This window comes from Heptranchias perlo, chromosome 19 (genome assembly GCF_035084215.1).
Source record: "Heptranchias perlo isolate sHepPer1 chromosome 19, sHepPer1.hap1, whole genome shotgun sequence".
Taxonomy (NCBI): Eukaryota; Metazoa; Chordata; class Chondrichthyes; order Hexanchiformes; family Hexanchidae; genus Heptranchias; species Heptranchias perlo.
The window spans coordinates 16,577,239-16,596,039 of NC_090343.1; the positions used below are offsets into that span (position 1 = coordinate 16,577,239).

Here is an 18,801-nt window from a genome sequence, read left to right on the forward strand (position 1 = left end):
TTTAGAAAATGGTTTCCAACAGAAGGAGAAGACAGGGGCTGTGTTTCTTGACTTGACAGCACCAGTGTCTGACACACTGGCCTACTGGTCAAGACGCTAATAATTTTACCTCGATGGGATAGTACAACTACAGAGTTGATGCGTCGAGACAAACAATTCCAGGTGGTGTTATGCAGTAAGCTGAGCACATGGAGGATCCAGATGAATGGGCTCCCTCTGGGATCTGTTCTTGTTCCAACTCTTTTTAACATATTTACAAATGATTTACCTCTAACAGTCTCCAGGCTTCAAGTGACTATAGCAAAATGGGGAGACTGCGGTGCAGTTGAGGACACTATACATACATTGAATGAATGCTCATTTCACGTAGGTCTCTCAGGAGGACTTTCCAGACTTCACAATGCTGACCCCAAGGCGACTGAATGGTTAAAGCATGTACAATTCATATCTATGACCCTTGACACTTTTGACTTATAGTTTATCTCCCTACTTTATAGTTTGTATTTTGAATTTTTTTCCAGTTCTTTATTGTACCACTTCTGCATAATAATAATTTATGGAAAAAGAGTGACAAATATAGAAGACCCAATAACTATGTGAGCTTTGCTAAAACGATAAGACAATTTTGGTCATTTGCAACTTCCAACTGCAGACTCAATAAATTCTTCCACTCCCTATTTTTCTTTGTACATCATTCACACTCTCAAACTATCTCATTCACACTCTCAAACTATCTCAGTGTTGTTTGCTCTTCTTTGCGTCTTTTATAAGTTGTCCATTTCTGAGCCAGTTAGTTCTTCAAAAGAAATCTAATTGTCTTCGCAGGTGGCAATTTAGGAAACCAAAAGGGTATCTCTTGTCTGGTCATCTAAATTGTCAGTACACTGTACATCAAAAGGATATGCAACAAAATTAATTTATCCAAAAACAAATTAGGTTAGATTTTTCAAAATCTTAAACCTTATCGTGAATAGTTTAATAATCCTAGTTTCTTCCAGCCATCCGCTTCACAGTTACTTCTGACTGCCACAGCTCCCAACTCTTCGAGTCTCATACTTCACATTTTCCATTTAGTTTTGTACTTGTTGGCTTCTACATTTCATCTCCTCTTCCATCTCCCCTATCCCTTTAATCAGCTTTCGTCCATTTCCTCTTAGCCTCTCATTACAACTATCAGTAAGAAACTGAGGCTTGATGTTTAACATAATGTTTAGGGCCTCATAGCTCATCATATTGTTCTTTACACCACACTGCGAATCAGAGTAACCCTAAGTAATCAGATTACTCACCATATCAGTACCATTTTGTTTAGTCAACACAATTCGAAAGAATTATGCACAAAAATAACATCTTCTACACCAACAACATTGAACATAAGAAGGCACGTCACAGTTGAATAAATGTCAAATAAAAATTTCCTGTGCAGAGCAGCTTTTACGGTTAGAAGTAACAGAGTAAATGAAAACGCAGCTATTATCGGTCTGTTGAATCATTTTGCTGACTTCCTTTTGTCTGTACATTTTGATTACAGTACCTCTTTGGGAAATACAGAGCCGCAACATTAGGATCCAACTTTTGTAGGTCATCCAAATAGATATCACAAGGACCCAGATGCTGGCTTCTTTTAGCTCCACCTATCCCAGAACACAGAAAATGTAACATTAGCGTTCACTTATATTCTTTGCATCTGCCACTTTTGAAAAATATAAATAGCTAAAATTAGAACCTAAGTGATTACTGCATTCCAGATTTAGTACCTGCCATGTATTTGCTTGAAAAATAGTTATACGTATTAATTTAGAATGAGGTGTTGATATTAAAATTGGATAATATTCAGTATTGAAGTTTGAAATACAACAGCTGCCTATTCGTCTATATATAAATTTTTTGGGACTAGTTTAAATTAATTTTAACTGGATGCATGGATCACATCAATTCAAAACACAATTACTTTGTCCAAAACCCCATTTTTAAAGTCATCTTGGAAAAGATCTACCAAATGCAAAGGGCTATTTTGTTTCAGTGCAGTCAATATACTGTTCATGTGATAACATTTTTTATTCCAACCAAGAACTCTGAACTATTTTGTAATATGAATGCAGACTTAGTGAGCTGGTTCAGCTTTTTGCTCTCTGCTTGGATTCTGGGACTACCATACTTTATTACTTCATTTATTTGTAGTTGACAGGGTCTCAGCTGAAGCCACTGACTCATCTTTTGACATATTACCTAAGACTTCAATCTGTCTCTACTACCAATTTCCAGAAATAGGAGTTGCAATTATAGACAGAGTTCAGAAAAGAAAATGATAAATGATCAAAATAAGTAAAAAAAAACAAGAAACTTCTGATGGAAATCAAATCTGCCATCTGTTTTCCTTCCAAATTTGTTGACTGGGACAAAGAAAGTAAGTGGGCTGATACAATCAGGATCTCTGAAGCATTTTGTAGTAGGATCAATGGGGGTGGGGGGGGGGGAACACAGAGATAGAGATTGGAGTCAACAGGGGGCTGAAAGACACATTGGTCGAAGCAATCCTGCAAGCATATCCAATATCCACCCTGAGTTTCGGGTTGCTGGTTGACAACAGAAGTTGAAAGGAATGCACATGACACATAAGGGCAGAGGAATATGGTAAGAGAAAGACTTGTACTGAGGTCAGGATGTATAGCAAGAAAACAGTCTGGAAACATACATGCTTCTCTTACTTCCTATGCCTCGCATTAAAATAAACCAGGAGCATAATGTGCTGTAGTGCACTGTTTGCTAACACTAATGTTCTGTTACCTCTCACGACTTCTTACTCTGTACCAGCTACACTTGAAAATCTTTTTGAATATATAAATATAAGTCTGATCAGTTCTAGTTCCAAATTAGCAGAGTGAAGATAACCTTTTAAGCTGCAGTGCAGTGCCAATATTCAACACATTTATATAAAACAATCTTGAGACAATGCATTAATATATGAGCATACTGCACCTCAAAGTAGTAGGACAGATAGTTGTGTCTTTGATTCTTAAAACATTGATTTCAATCAGTCTACTGAGAGTGGCATTTCCCACATATGGTTGGGGGGGAAAGAGGGGGCAGAGAATGCAGGGCAAGTCAACCCATGGTTCTCAAGGACCTGGGGGCAGATCACCTGGCTGTACTGTTAAAAATGGCACATAGCACAAGGATACTTAAAAACAGGGGAAAGAAGATTAAAAAATAAAGTTACATATCTGGAGCACTCTTCACATACAGAAAGTTGCATCAGAGTACCTTACAGGGGAATCAGTGGCTTTTGAGCAGGAGGGAGAAAGGAAAGAAGGTTTAGGAGGGGCCAAAACACTGTCCAAGAGCTAGGTCTTAGAATACTTTTGAAGACAAGAGAGGTAACAAACTGGAGATGCTGAAGGAAAGGAGTTCCACAGGGCAGGTGTGTAATGGCTGAAAGAATGTAGCTGCTGATGGAAAGGAAACAGCAAACTATTTGATGATAAAATGGAGCAGCCATTGAATAACAACACAAAAGGACAGATGAAATAAAAGCTTTTTGTATTTTTATGGCTGCGCACAGCACTCTCAAAAAGAACTTACATTCATAAATACCTTTAACATAGTGAAACTTCCAAAGGTGCTTCAGATACGGACATATCCAAGCAGGAGTAAATAGGGGGGGGGGGGGGGAAGTTAGGGTAGGTGACCCTAACCACACTGGTTACATTCTATATGGTGTCAAACCCAAGTGTCATAAGACAGCCTAATGGTGATCTAATACTCAACGTTCCAGAGTCAGATCAGTACCTGACCATCTTTTTTGTTCTGCTTTACAGTGATGCAAAAGTGGCAGCATAAGTACATCCAAAGTTATAGTGAGTCTCTCTTCTTGTGGGTTCTTTATTTCAACACATTATGTACAGATTTGTCATATCTCTAAATATAACCACTCTCTCTTAAATACCCTCTTCAGGTCAGCCGAGTCCATTATCACCCCATCTATCATCGTGGTTTGTAAATATCAAAAGAAACAGGCCAGGTTAGCAACCAACCAATTATTACAATCATACTCCAGACCTGTGATACCACTGAACAGCACCACAGGAAATCCAATATTGTACGGTCAAAAAATGATCATTGTTTATTCAGTCACATATAAAATGATCGGGAGTATGTTACACATTTGGGAGATAATGTGGCATGAAACTTGAGCCATTTACAGTCTTCTGAATCTTGGGGGATTCTGTCCAACACCTTTAAACATATTTCTCAATGTCACTTTCTTTTGGAGTTTAGTTATTGCAATTTTCAATTTTATTTTACGACTGCCAGGTACTGCCAAGCCTTCTGTTCATCTCTAAAATATGATAGGAGGAAGAGTTAAGGAATCCATGTAATTGTAGCTGCTTCTGTCTAACTGTAGCTGAGATCAACTAGAGGTCAGTAAATTGCTTGTAATTTTCAAGATGCAGGAGCAGTACTGGTTTGCTTTCCCATTTTTCTAAAAAAAATTATCCTGCATCTGTAACTCTTGTGTTTGACAGATACATACGAGACTCCAACAACCTGACATCAACCAGATGTGCACTAGTCAACTGCTCCCTGAAGGGCTCTACCTGGTGGCACCAATGAAATGAAAGTTTGCATTATCATGAAACTCATAACAGTTGTTTTTTTTAAAAAATTGCCACACTTTACAGCTTTATACAATACTTTTATAGATGAGAATTTATGGTAGCAATCACAAAATTGAGTAGTTTGAACAACGATAAAGCACAAGTGATTTTACAATACACAATGCGCTCCCAGTTCTTCCATCCACCCCCTGCCCCATTTCCGTTCCCCCTCTCTTGAATGTGTCCACTCTTGTTGGGTTATGGTTGGACAAGTGCCTGCAGCCTTTAGTCATCATGCATCAGTCTGAACAGTGAGTGTGGCAGGCTATTTGACTGTGGCATGTCTCATACCCGAACCCAATTCTGTTCTCACCAAATGTCCACATACATTCCAGCAAGGGTCGCTGCATAGCAGTTAAAAACAGGAATCCTTTTCCCAAGCCCAAGAAAGATGAGGCCAATTGTAGCACCCTAGCTGAAACCACCTAATTCAGCACAGACCAAAAATCAAGCCGGGTACCTTTACTCACAAGGCCACCAGAGAAGCTCTTCCCAGCTCTCAATATACAGTCTTGCCCCATTTTCATTTTTGTGTTCCTACTTTAAATTTTTCCAATTGATTCTTTAAGACTGGGATAACTGCCATCAGTTACATAGAAATACATAGATGTTATAATATGAAACAGGCCGTTCATCCCAACCAGTCCATGTCTTCGATTTACCTCCACTTGAGCAAATAATGGCTGCAGAGTTCTGTGATACAGATTTTCATGCAAAGGGAGAAAATGTTTTGAAAAACAAAGCAAAAAAATGCACACTGACTAAGACAGGAAAGCGTGGCAGCAGTTCAAGCTTTCTCCCAACAGTTTGTGCTCACACAGAAAGACAGCTTCCATATGCAGACAGTCATCTATGTACCGAACCCTGCTCCCTTACACATGCAATGGGTGGGGTAATGTGCCACTGGATTAATAATTACCTGGAAATCATGGTATCAATTAGGGAGATCACTTGGAATGTCCAGTCCGTGCTCTTTTTTTCTCAAAAAAGGTGGAAGATACCAAGCTGTCACACCAATGAGTACAAGCTTAAACTAACAGTCAGATTAATTTACATGTAGAATAATACACAGAAGCAGTGAGACACAAGATATAGAGAGTACACTATTTAGAAGATAGCTTCACTCCACAAGGGTTAAAATACCCTTTTTAGAATGTACATCTTACACCACTTGATAATCAACCGGACAAGGTTGATGAGCTGCAGGCGTAAATAGCCACATGGGAATATGATGTCATCAACTATCTTAACATAGACTGGGATAGTGATAATATAAGGGGCATTTTTGAAGAATTTTTGAAGTGTGTTCAGGAAAACTTTCTTGACCAGCCCAATGTGGGAGAAGGCATTGCTGGATTTGGTTCTGGAAATGATGCGGGCCAAGTGGAGCAAGTGTCAGTGCGGGAACATTTAGGGAGCAGCGATCATAGTATCATAAGGTTTAGAATAGCTATGAAAAAGGAGATGGACCACTCTAAAGTAAAAATACACAATTGGAGGAGGGCCGATTTCAGTGGGATGAGAACAGATCTGGCACGGGTAAATTGCAATCAAAGATTGGCAGGCAAAACCGTAACTGAACAGTGGGCGGCCTTTAAGGAGATGATTCGGGCATCGTCTAGCTACAATCCCGCGAGGGAGAAAGGTAGGGCATCTAAAACCAGAGCTCCCTGGATGACAAAAGAGATAGAGAGTAAGATGAAGCAGAAAAAAGGGGCGTATGAAAGATGTCAGGTTGATAACACAAGTGAGAGCCAGGCAGAATATAGAAAGTTCAGAGGGGAAGTGAAAAAGGAAATATGAGGGGCAAAGAGAGAGCATGAGAATAGACTGGCGGCCAACATAAAAGGGAATCTAAAAGTTTTCTAGAGGCATGTAAACAGTAAACGGGCAGTAAGAGGAGGGGTGGGACTGATTAGGGACCAAAAAGGAGATCTATTCATGGAGGCAGAGGGCATACTTTGCATCTATCTTTACCAAGGAAGAAGATGCTGCCAGAGTCTCAGTAAAGGAAGATGTAACAGATACTGGATGGGCTAAAAATTGATAAAGAGGAGGTAATAGAAAGGCTAGCTGTATTTAAGTAGATAAGTCACCCAGTCCAGATGGGATGCATCCTAGGTTGCTGAGGGAAGTAAGGGTGGAAATTGCAGAGGTACTGGACATAATCTTCCAATCATCGTTAGATACGGGGGTGGTGGCAGAGCACTGGAGAATTGCAAATGTTACACCCTTGTTCAAAAAAGGGTGTAAGGATAAATCCAGCAACGACAGGCCAGTCAGTTTAACCTCAGTGATGAGGAAAATTGTAGAAACGATAATCCGGGACAGAATTAGCAGTGACATGGACAAGTGTGGACTGATTAGGGAAAGCCAGCACGCATTTGTTAAAGGCAAATCGTGTTTAACTAACTTGATAAAGAGTTTTTTGATGAGGTAACACAGAGGGTCGATGAGGACAATGCAGCTGATGTGGTGTATATGGTCTTTCAAAAGGGTTTGATAAAAGTGCCACATAATAGGCTTGTCATCAAGACTGAAGCCCATGGAATAAAAGGGGCAGTAGCATCATGGATACAGACTTGGCTAAGTAACAAGAAAGAGAGTAGTGGTGAATGGTTGTTTGTCGGACTGGAGGGAGGTGTACAGTGGTTTTCCCCAGGGGTCGGTACTAGGACCGCTGCTTTTCTTGATATATATTAATGACTTGGAATTGGGTGTACAGGGCACAATTTCCAAATTTGCTGATGATACAAAACTTGGTAGTGTAGTGAACAGTGAGGAGGATAGTGATAGACTTCAAGAGGATATAGACAGGCTGGTGAAATGGGCGGGCACGTGGCAGATGAAATTTAACACAGAAAAATGCAAGTGCTACATTTTGGTAGGAAGAATGAGGGGAGGCAATATAAATTAAAGGGCACAATTCTACAAGGGGTACAGGAACAGAGAAATCAGGGGGTATATGTACACAAATCGTTGAAGGTGGCAGGGCAGGTTGTGAAAGTGGTTAAAAAAGCATACGGGATTCTGGGCCTTATAAATAGAGACTTAGAGTACAAAAGTGAGGAAGTCATGATAAACCTTTATAAAACACTGGTTCGGCCACAACTGAAGTAGTCTGTCCTGTTCTGGGCACCGCACTTTAGGAAAGATGTGAAGGCCTTAGAGAGGGTGCAGAAGAGATTTACTCGAACGATTCTAGGGATGAGGGACTGTAGTTACATGGATAGACTGGAGTAGCTGGGGTTGTTCTCCTTGGAACAGAGAAGGTTGAGAGGAAATTTGATGGAGGTATTCAAAATCATGAAGGGTCTAGACAGAATAGATAAAGAGATACTGTTCCCATTGGCGGAAGGGTCAAGAACTAGAGGACATAGATTTAAGGTGATCAGCAAAAGAACCAAAGGGACATGAGGAAAAACTTTTTTTTTTACACACAGCGAGTGGTTAGGATCTGGAATACACTGCCTGAGGGGGTGGTGGAGGCAGATTCAATCGTGGCTTTCAAAAGGGAACTGGATAAGTACCTGAAAGGAAAAAAATTGAAGGGCTACAGGGATAGGGCGGGGGAGTGGGACTAGCTGGATTGCTCTTGCACAGAGCCAGCATGGACTCGATGGGCCGAATAGCCTCCTTCCACGCTGTAAACTTTCCATGATTCCATGATTGCATATATTTCGCTTGAAAGTCATACAATGTTGCGATGTGGGTTATGCAAATTTCCAATCCCCCCTCAGAGGTGAGATCTCCAGTGAGAATTGAAGATTTGAGAGCTTGCAACAAAGTTCCAAAATTTCTACAACAGGATAGGACATGATATCCTGCTAAGGAGCGGCTGTTCACATCTCATCCAAGATTTACATATTGGCTAATATTTTGGCCATGTACAATTTTATTAGCACCTAGGTCGAAGACCCTGGACCCTGAAAAATTCATGAAGCAAAGTATCTGGTCTTAGTCTGAGTCTCAACAACAACTGAGCTCCAGTCTCCATTTTCAAGTTTGACAAGGAAGACAGCTTCCATTTTAAGCTATTTTAAAATGCTATTTGAACTAAAACCCAGGCCTTTGTCTGCCACAGGACAAAAGCTCTGCTTTCATCACAATTTTACTCTAGCCCTACAACCTCCAAGAACTTTATGTTCCTCCAGCTCTGGCCTTTTGTGCATCCTCCACTCACTGTGCCCCACTGCTGATGATTGTGTCTTCAGCTGTCTAGGCCCTATGCTCTAGATTTCCCTCCCTAAACTTCAACGGTTAACTCTCTTCCTTTAAGAGCTCGTTAAAACCTACCTCTTTAACCAAGCTTTGGATCGGTGTCAATTTTTGATAGGCTTCTAGGATGTTTTTCTACATTAAAGGCTCTATATAAATGCAAGTTGCTGCTGTTGTAATTGTTGAAAAATGATGCACCTTTACTAGGATATTCACTATCTTGTATACATTTTGGCATAGTAAAATATTTTTGGTTTTCATTTATGGTGGTATCTCATCATTACAACAAAATTCAATATCAATATCATAACTTTGAAAGTAATGTAGCTCTAAACATATTATGCTCCTGAAAATAAATGATATGAATCACACCAATATACCTTTTGCATAATCAGTGTAAGGTAAAATGTATAAACTGCACACAAGCATACCTTTCTAGAAAAGGTACCCATAACTTACTGAAAACTCTATAAATGTCACAGCAAAAGTTATGTTTGTAGTTACCTTTCTTTTTATCTATTTCTTCTGTTTTTACACTGGCATCTAGGTACAATGTCTGCTGCATTGGACTATTATTGCTTTCTAAAGTGGACGGGCTTTCTGTTTCTGGCTCAGTTTCTGGCTGAGAAGTGGACTGAAAGACTTCAACAACTGGCTCTTCTGATATACATATTTCAGTAGTTTCTGATGGTGATGTTTGGACTGCAATATTTGTTACTAAATTCTGCGTCACAACTTCTGTTTGTTCCAACGACCAAGAGGCGTCTTCGAGAAAAGTTGGCTCCGTCGTGGATGGAGCAGTCTGTTCCATGGACGTTTCAAGCAATGCAGGACTTCTTCGGGTTCGAGGCTGAGGCTTGAAAACGGTTATGATATTGTTGATTTCAGAGGAACCACAATCAGTTGCATCTGTTGAACTGTTGTCCACAATGACTCGGAAATGTGTATGCTCAGAAGGTGTAATGGTAGCTACTCTTGGTTGCTCAGACTTTTCCATTTTACTGACCTAGAAGACGAAAGCCATTTCTTTACATAGTTTTAAACTGAGCTTTGGAACATTTTTCACTATAAACGCATTGAAATATAAGTGAACAACTTTTAACATTTATAAATCAACAAAAATAAGAGAATTGCTTTATAAGGAAAAAATAAAAATGATTTACACTAAATCAATACAACACAATATTCCATTAGTAAAGATAAAACTGAAAAGTTTATTTTAAGCTATCCTTTTGCTGGAAATATGTTGGAGATCTATATTGAAGTGCTTGGAAACTTAAAACAAACTTTTTAAAGAGGGAAGTTAGTTTTTCAGACATGATTTGAAAACATTTCTGCAAACAGAATTAGCCAATTTAAAAACACTTGGAGCTCTAACAAAAATGGATAATAAAAAAACATTTTAAATCAACTAGCAGATCTTCCTTGGTGTTATTCATATATAGTCTTCGATCTGCATTATGTTCGTGAGATTTAGCTGGTAACCCTTAAGACCACTGCTCTAAATAGTCCTCATAAATTGCTGAGGTTAATCATAGAGCAGTTGGAACCACCTTGTAAATGTCAGGCTCCAGGGCAATGACTGGCTTAATTTTTATACAGTTCCAGAAACTTTCTACAAACTACCTTGAACTGAGATTATGAAGTAGTACAAATAATTGACAAACTTATCAATAGATACTGTACCTGTGGAAAACCTCCCCAAGCCCACTGCATCCGAGACTCCGTCCCCATAAAGGCTCCTTCGTGTGATTTTACAACCAATTCAGAGTCACTTTTTGGTGATGAAAGTCGGTCATAGGAATGGCTAAAAAAAAAGTTATATGTTTCATAACATTATAGCAACAAAGATAACAAACTTAAAAACTTTAACTTCAGTAATTATACCTTGCAACAGAAGACCATTCACCGTCTGAATATGGATAGATTTCTCGTGAATGGAAGGTGCTTGAATCATCAGGTAGTTCAGAAAAGAAATGGCACATTTCACTGCTGCATGAAAGATAAATAATTATGAATGACACACTAATTTGTATGTACCTTACAGACAAATTTTCATTTAGACAAATGAAATAAACTTTGCCTCTATATAAAATTTGACATTAAAAGATCCATGGCATTATTTGAAGATGAGCAGGGAGTTTCCCCGTATCATAGAAAGTTATGGAACAGATGGAGGCCATTCGGCCCATCATGTCCATGCAGGCCGAAAAAGAGCTATCCCGCTTAATCCCACTTTTCAGCACTTGAAGTGCCGTAACCTTCGTACCTACAAGTGCACATCCAAGTACTTTCTAAATAAGTTGAGGATTTCTGCCTCTACTGCCCTTTCAGGCAGTGAGTTCCAGACCCCCACCACCCTCGGTGAAAAAAAATCTCCTCAGCTCCCTTTCTCAGCTAATATCACTAAAACCAATTAACTTGTCATTCATTTTGTCGCTGTGTGTGGGATCTTATTGTCTGCACAATGTGTGTTTGCCGACAAAATCACAGGCATTGGATTGCAAAGTAATTGATCATGTTCATGTGAAGTGTTTTGAGCCAATTCTGAGACTTGCAATAAGGCACTACATACATGTCATTTTCTTCTTTTTGTTTCACATTTTATAGTTTTAGGAAAGAGAGTTTATTTATTAGAACTGCTTGAATATACATTTGATGTTACATTTAATACATGAACATGTTTCTGTTAATCAAAGTACTTCCAGAATCAATTATTAGCAAAGCACAACTAAATTCTTTCAACGCACAAAAGTATCAAGGCTGTCTCCAGTTCTCCTGAACTCCGACTATGGATGCATCTATACTGCGAGTTTACTGTTGCCATGCAGCAATTTCAGGTTCACATGAATGCTAAACCAGTAGTGCAAATCCAACTTCAACCCAATTCCAAAGCAAAGTGGAGATTCCCTGGAGGAGGCTAGCCTCGCACTGATTTGGTTCAACATTGCAAGCAGTATTTGTCCATTATGGTGTCAAATCCTGCTTTGTCATGTGCTCAAGTCAGTTGGACACTTTGTAAACCTACCTGCCCTGAATTGAAATGTTTATAAACTAGAGATTCTCCCCTCCCCAGTCTCTAAACATCTGAATTTCTACTCTTTGGGACACAGTTCTGTGCACATATGCATCCAGGATTGCACAGAGCTTCTCTCCCTAACAGGATAGTTAAGTTCCAGCCAAACAGAAGCCAACAAATTCTGCCTGGCTGGAACCCAAACTGGCATAAGAATGGCAGCTGCGGTGTAAATACATCCTTAATAGGCATTATACCACCCAAGTACACAAGAAGGTTTTAGGACACAAAAATTAATGGCTATAGTAGAATTTATAAATAAATACAATAAAATCTCCATGCTCAGAATGATAATTAGAAACTTTACAGCTGTACATATAAAATTATTAAAAGCTTCACAGAATAATGCCATTAATGTTGTCTCAATTGAAATGTGTCAAAGTGTCAATGTGATATGAACACAATATACAACAGAACTTGTTTTTTGAAAAAATAAAACAGGAGTGAATTAGGTTCCTGGATTAGTCTGATGTCACTTGGCAGTTTTTATTACAGTAAATCCACAGGTCTGATCAATAGTATATTATGTCTAATACTTATGCATGAAAAACAATGTCAATGCAAACGTTTATAAAGGTTGAGAAATAACTTACGTGGTAGCAACACATCGCAGCTGTTCCTCTGAAGTAATGTCCAGCTCAGTTACATCTTGTTCATCTGAAGAGGACTCCTGGTCATCTTTCTTTGAATTATCTGGTTTGTGTTTCCGCCTTCGACGTCTTTTCTTTTTGGCTGAAGTGTTATTTACAGTGGTATCAATTTCTGGGCCATTAAATGGACTTGGTAAATTCTGATTCTCAATGAATTCAGGACTATCCAAATCTGGTTCCTTTGTAAAATAATCTCCTTCAACTGGAATTGGTGATGTTGTTAAGTGTGTGGGGACAATGCCCTGTGAAAAAAATAAAATGAGTAAAATTGGTACCTTCATCAACCTCAGGTGTCACATCATTAATGTTTCCTTTCCATTTGTGAAGGACTTTATAATGGTAATGACAAAAATAATGGGACTTAGGATAGATAAATCTCCAGGACCTGATGGTTTTACACCCCAGAGTATTAAAAGAAGTAAGTGAGGAAATTGCAGAAGCGTTAGTCATAAACTTTCGAAGTTTTCTTGATTTGGGAATTGTGCTGTTAGATTGGAAATTTGCGAATAACACTCCATTAAGAGGTGTGGAAGAGAGAAGCCGGGATGGGGGGCAATTTTAATCCCCAAGAATGGGTGGGAGGACAGTAAAAATAGTTTATTTTTGGAGCGGGACCGCATCCCGGCTCCAATGCGCCCACTTCCGGGTTTAACCCAGGTGTGTTTGGATGCATGCACAACAGAAACCCAGAAGTCCCGTCCCCACTTAAAGCCAGCATGCAGATATTTAAAGGGACAATGTATCTCATTGCAATAGATGAGGCACTTAATTTTTTGTGTATTAGAAACGTCAAACGAACTTAACCTTACCTGTTCGGGTTGCCCATAGCTTCTGATTTACGTCAGATGAGAGCAGGCGAGAAGGGGTGAATTTCTTTCTTGCACTGCTTGTGGGCCAGGAGGAACAGGAGTGCTTCATCCAGGCCCAACAAGCCCACCTGGCATGATCGGACCCCCGCAATCGGCCAGCCGATCCCCACCCCCCCTAGCATCTTCTCTAAGGTCCACCCAATGTTGTCCACGTCCCCCCACCTCCCTCCCCTTCCTTCCTCCTTCCCCACCCCCCCGATTTCTTCCTCGGCCCACGATCTCTATTTCTCTCTCCCCCTCATATCAGATTTGCGGCTCCTTTCTCTTCCAACAGGCAGCCAGTCTGTCAATCTGGCTGCCTGCCGCGTTGGGAAACCCCGAAGCACAAATCCATACCTTCAATTGAGTCGTGATCGCAGATTGACTTGACTTCCAGGTTCCCCGTGCGAATATCTATGCCCGGGCTGGGTTCCCGGCTCCAAGCTAAAATCATGCCCCAGGTGACTAGAGGCTTGTCAATTTAATGTCAGTTGTGGGGAAGCTACTAGAATCTGTCATTAGAGATAGAGTGACTGTGCACTTAAACAAATACGAGCAAATGAGAGAGAGCCAGCATGGCTTTGTTAAGTCATGTCTGACGAATCTAGCTGAATTTTTTGAGGAAGTGACTAATAAGCTAGATAAGGGAGTGTCTAAGGATGTTATCTACATGGGTTCCGGAAGGTTCCACACAAGCGATTATTAGCAAAAATGAGAGTACGAGGAATTGGAGGGAACCTTTTGACTTGGGTTGGAAATCGGTTGGGAGATAGGAGACAGAGAATGTGGCTAACAGGTATGTATTCTGATTGGCCGGATGTGACAAGTGGTGTTCCCCAGGGCTCTGTTCTGGGGCCTCAAGTTTTCATTATATTTATTAAAGACTTGGATGAAGGAATAGTGCGTTGTATATCAAAGTTTACAGATGACACTAAGTTAGGAGGGACAGTGAGTAGTACAGATGGGGGCAGGAAGTTGCAAAGGGACATACAGATTAAGTGAGTGGGCAAAACTATGGCAAATGCAGTTCAATGCAGGCAAGTGCAAGGTTATCTACTTTGGACCCAAGAAAGATAAATTGGAGTATTTTCTGAATGGTGAGAAACTAGGAACTGCAGAGGAGCAAAGAGATTTGAGGGTTTAAGTACACAAATTATTAAAAGCTAGTAGACAGGTACAAAAAGCAATCAAAAAGGCTAATGGAATGATGGCCTTTATATCAAGGAGGCTGGAATACAAATCAGTTGTATACAGCCTTGGTCAGACCCCATCTAGAGTACTACATTCCGTTTTGGGAGGGAGTGCAGCGCAGATTCACCAGAATGATACTGGGGCTTAGAGAATTAAATTATGAGGACAGGTTGCACAAATTTGGCTGTAATCCCTTGAGAATAGAAGGTTGAGGGGTGATCTGATGGAGGTGTTAAACAGTTAGAAGGATTTGAGAGGGTAGTTACAGAGAAACTACTGCCTCTGGTGGGGAATCAAGAACAAGGGGACATAATCTGAAAATTAGAGCTAGGTCATTCACGAGCGAAATCAGGAAGCACTTTTTCACACAAAGGGTAGCAGAAATCTGGAACTCTTCCCCACCCCCCCCAACTGGCTGTGGATGCTAGGACAATTGGAGTTTTCAAGACTGAGACAGATAGATTTTTATTAGGTAAAGGTATTAAGAGATATAGAACAAAGGCGGGTAAATGGAGTTGATGTACAGATCAGCCATGATCTAATTTAATAGGGGAGCAGGCTCTAGGGCCTGTACAGCTAACTCCTGTTTCTAATGTTCCTATAATCTGCACCAAGGAGTATTAGAGCACAGGTCTGCACACAGTGAGTTCTCAATCCCAATCGTCCAAGTAAGAGCAATTCATATATTCAACTACCAATTTATTCTTGAACATTTTGTTGGAGTTGACTAATATAATGACTTTCTGATTTTCAGAATTTATTTTTTCCTGAATTTGGGCTAAAAAGAGGTAAAACCAACTGCAAATCAATCAAATAGTTCACTGACAATTAGTGACAAATTTGACAAGGACCCACTGCCCAAACTCACTTCATGTAGGACCCTTACACCGAACAGTAAAAATCTTTGCTGCTTTAGTTTATGAACCCACATCGCAAAAATAAAAGGCCAAAGTCTAAGCTACTGCAATAGTCACCTGACTTATTTCTAAATCAGCAGCATACCTCATCTTTCTCAGTTTCTTCCACGAAAAAAGCCTCCCCATTATCTCCGAGTTTCATCTGCAGCTCTACTGGTTCTCCATTAATTTCAATGTCAACCTGAAAAACAGAAACATTGTACATGGCCAGCACTTTTCTGTTTCACTGCTCCTGTCAAAAGTCTGATCTGGCAAAAGGTACACTGACATTCAAAAGCACGCAACTGCTTTGTATGTTTTAGTTCAAAGGACATTTTAGAGTGCAAAGAAGCATGTCTGTGTTTCTATATAGGAGACAACCAATAAAAATGAATTCTATCAGCATAAGACTATTCTTTTTCAATGGTTTAAGGTCTCTATCATTATATTCACTGAATGTTACAACAGAAGAACACAAATCTCCAGCCCAAATGGGAGCCATTCCTGAGATTTGCCCATGAATGTATGACGAGCTTCAACAGTTCATGGCCACTCATTGATGTATCTCACTGCAAGACTGTAGCCGACTCACTGGGCTGGACAAAAACATTACAAAAGATTTGTGTTTTCCTTAATCTAGCATTGTAGCTTCAACACAAAAATGGGAAAGTTATACACACTGGTGTTCATGTGGATGAATTACTGTACACCAGTACAGAATCCTAGTTTCCGCTCATTATGCGGTCAAAGTTCAACCACAATGGAATAATGTCAGAAACTCTGTGTTTTCAATGACAACACTGATTCAGAAGAATAACCTTAAATCAGTTGTTCCCTCATTAACTCACCTAAGCCAATGTCACTTCCATTCCAAACCTCATATCTCCCCTTCACATCACAAAACCCATACCTACTACTCTCCAATACAGCATTCAACATACACTATTGACAAAAAATTACTTCACAAAACACTGAACATGCAAAACAATGATTAAAAAACATGTAAAGTGCTTAGAGTTTTGAGAAAATTCTCAACATTTTCTGCCACACAACTGGAAACAAGATGTAATCCTTACCAGATGAAAAATGCACAGTGGCAAAATCCAGGCCTACTCAAGAAAGAATCTACAAATAATAGAACTACATCAACTACGATGACTAGTATGCAGCAAATTCCAAATACATATTGTCATACTAGAATCTTCCACCCTCTGCACAAGTATTCACAAAAGGTGAGTATTTTCTTTATTCAAAAACATTTGGATTATTAAAACAGCAGAATACAGAAAGTGTTTCGAACAAGAATTACCAAAATATATCACTAGCATTAGTATTGATGATTTTTTTTTACTATGGAATGTGAAACAGAAAAAAATATTTGAGAGCATCTCGGTCAAGAACTGGGGCCTGTAAAACAGACTGTGTACATTAGTTCAATAAATGGAGCTTATAAAAGAGAACTTACCACCTTTTCTTTTGATCGCAACACCCCAAGTTTGCCAAACCGGACATGAAAGGGTGAACAATGATATGAGCCATCCGGTTGCCTCACTACTATGACATCGATACATCCCGTCAAGGTAGCTGGATTCAGTCCTTTGTACAGCTCCTTCACCGTGACAAACACCTGCTCAGCCAACTGCCCCACATAATTCATGGTTTGAGACTGCAATAAAATTAGAAGAAAATTATGTGAACTCTCTGAACAGTATGCTTTGCTTTTTGGTTAGCGAATTAAATGGTATATTAAAAGTAGGTCTCAATCATAAATTAGCCAAAAATGAGTCAGGTTTCGATAAGGTGCCACATAAGGTTGTTACACAAGGTAAGGGCTCATGAGGTTGGGGGTAATATATTATTAGCATGGATGGAGGATTGGTTAAAGGACAGAAAACAGAGAGTAGGGATAAACAGGTCATTCTCAGGTTGGCAGGCTGTAACGAGTGGAGTGCCGCAAGGATTGGTGCTTGGGCCTCAGCTGTTTACAATCTGTATTAAATGACTTAGATGAAGGGACCAAGTGTAATGTATCCAAGTTTGCTGACGATTCAAAGCTAGGTGGGAAAGTAAGCTGTGAGGAGGACACAAAGAGTCTGCAAAGGGATATAGACAGGATAAGTGAAAGGGCAAGAAGGTGACAGATGGAGTATAATGTGGGGAAATGTGAGGTTATTCATCTTGGTAGGAAGAATAGAAAAAAAAGCATACTTTTGAAATGGTGAGAAACTATTAAAAGAGACTTGGGTGTCCTCGGATAAGAAACACAAAATGTTAGTATGCAGGGACAGCAACCAATTAAGAAGGCAAATAGCATGTTGGCCTTTATTGCAAGGGGGTTGGAGTACAACAGTAAGGAAGTCATACTACAGATGTACAGGGCAAAGGTGAGACCTCACCTGGAGTACTGCGTACAGTTTTGGTCTCCTTACCGAAGGAAAGATATACTTGCCTTAGAGTGCAACGAAGGTTCACTAGATTAATTCCTGGGATGAGGGGGTTATCCTATGAGGAGAGGCTGAGTAGAATGGGCCTACACTCTTTGGAGTTTAGAAGAATGAGAGGTGATTTTATTATGAGGGGGCTTGACAGGGTAGATGCTGAGAGATTGTTTCCCCTGGCTAGAGAGTCTAGAACTAGGGAGCATAATCGCAGAATAAGGGGTCGACCATTCAAGACTGAGGTGAGGAGGAATTTCTTCATACAGAGTTGTGAATCGTTGGAATTCTCCATCCCAGAGGGTTGTGGATGTTCAGTCACTGAATATATTCAAGGCTGGGACGGATAGATTTTTGAACTCTAGGGGAATCAAGGGATGAAGGGGATCGGGCAGGAAAGTGGAGTTGAGGTCGAAGATCAGCCATGATCTGATTGAATGGCGGAGCAGGCTCGAGGGGCCGTATGGCCTACTCCTGCTCCTATTCATACGGGTACGGTAGCATAGTGGTTGTGTCACTGCACTAGTAATCCAGAGGCCTGGACTAATAGTCCAGAATCATGAGTTCAAATCCTGCTACGGCAGCTGGGGAATTTAAATTCAATTAATTAAATAAAATCTGGAATTTAAAAAACTAGTATCAGTAATGGTGGCCATAAAACTACCAGATTGTCCTAAAAATTCGTCTGGTTCACTAATGTCCTTTAGGGAAGGAAACCTGCTGGCCTTACCCGGTCTGGGCCGACATGTGACTCCAACCCACAGCAATGTGGTTGAATCTTAATGGTCCAGCAAGCCACTCAGTTGCACAATCTCACTTAAAAAAAAAT

General features: G+C 40.0%; 1 protein-coding gene across 3 annotated transcripts in view; it reads right to left on the reverse strand.

Moving 5' to 3' along the window:
- Positions 1 to 18,801, reverse strand: part of LOC137335190 (phosphatidate phosphatase LPIN2-like) — an 84,219-nt gene that overhangs the window by 30,867 nt on the left and 34,551 nt on the right. For 2 of the 3 annotated variants that reach the window (XM_068000384.1, XM_068000386.1), the window contains exons 2-8: positions 17,003 to 17,203; positions 15,644 to 15,739; positions 12,546 to 12,844; positions 10,764 to 10,868; positions 10,563 to 10,683; positions 9,381 to 9,882; positions 1,535 to 1,634 (exon numbers count right to left, since the gene is read on the reverse strand). In XM_068000384.1, the coding sequence (XP_067856485.1) occupies positions 1,535 to 1,634; positions 9,381 to 9,882; positions 10,563 to 10,683; positions 10,764 to 10,868; positions 12,546 to 12,844; positions 15,644 to 15,739; positions 17,003 to 17,194 (1,415 nt within the window). In that variant the 5' untranslated portion in view covers positions 17,195 to 17,203. The remainder of the gene's footprint in view (positions 1 to 1,534; positions 1,635 to 9,380; positions 9,883 to 10,562; positions 10,684 to 10,763; positions 10,869 to 12,545; positions 12,845 to 15,643; positions 15,740 to 17,002; positions 17,204 to 18,801) is intronic. The other variant, XM_068000385.1, reaches the window with a different exon arrangement.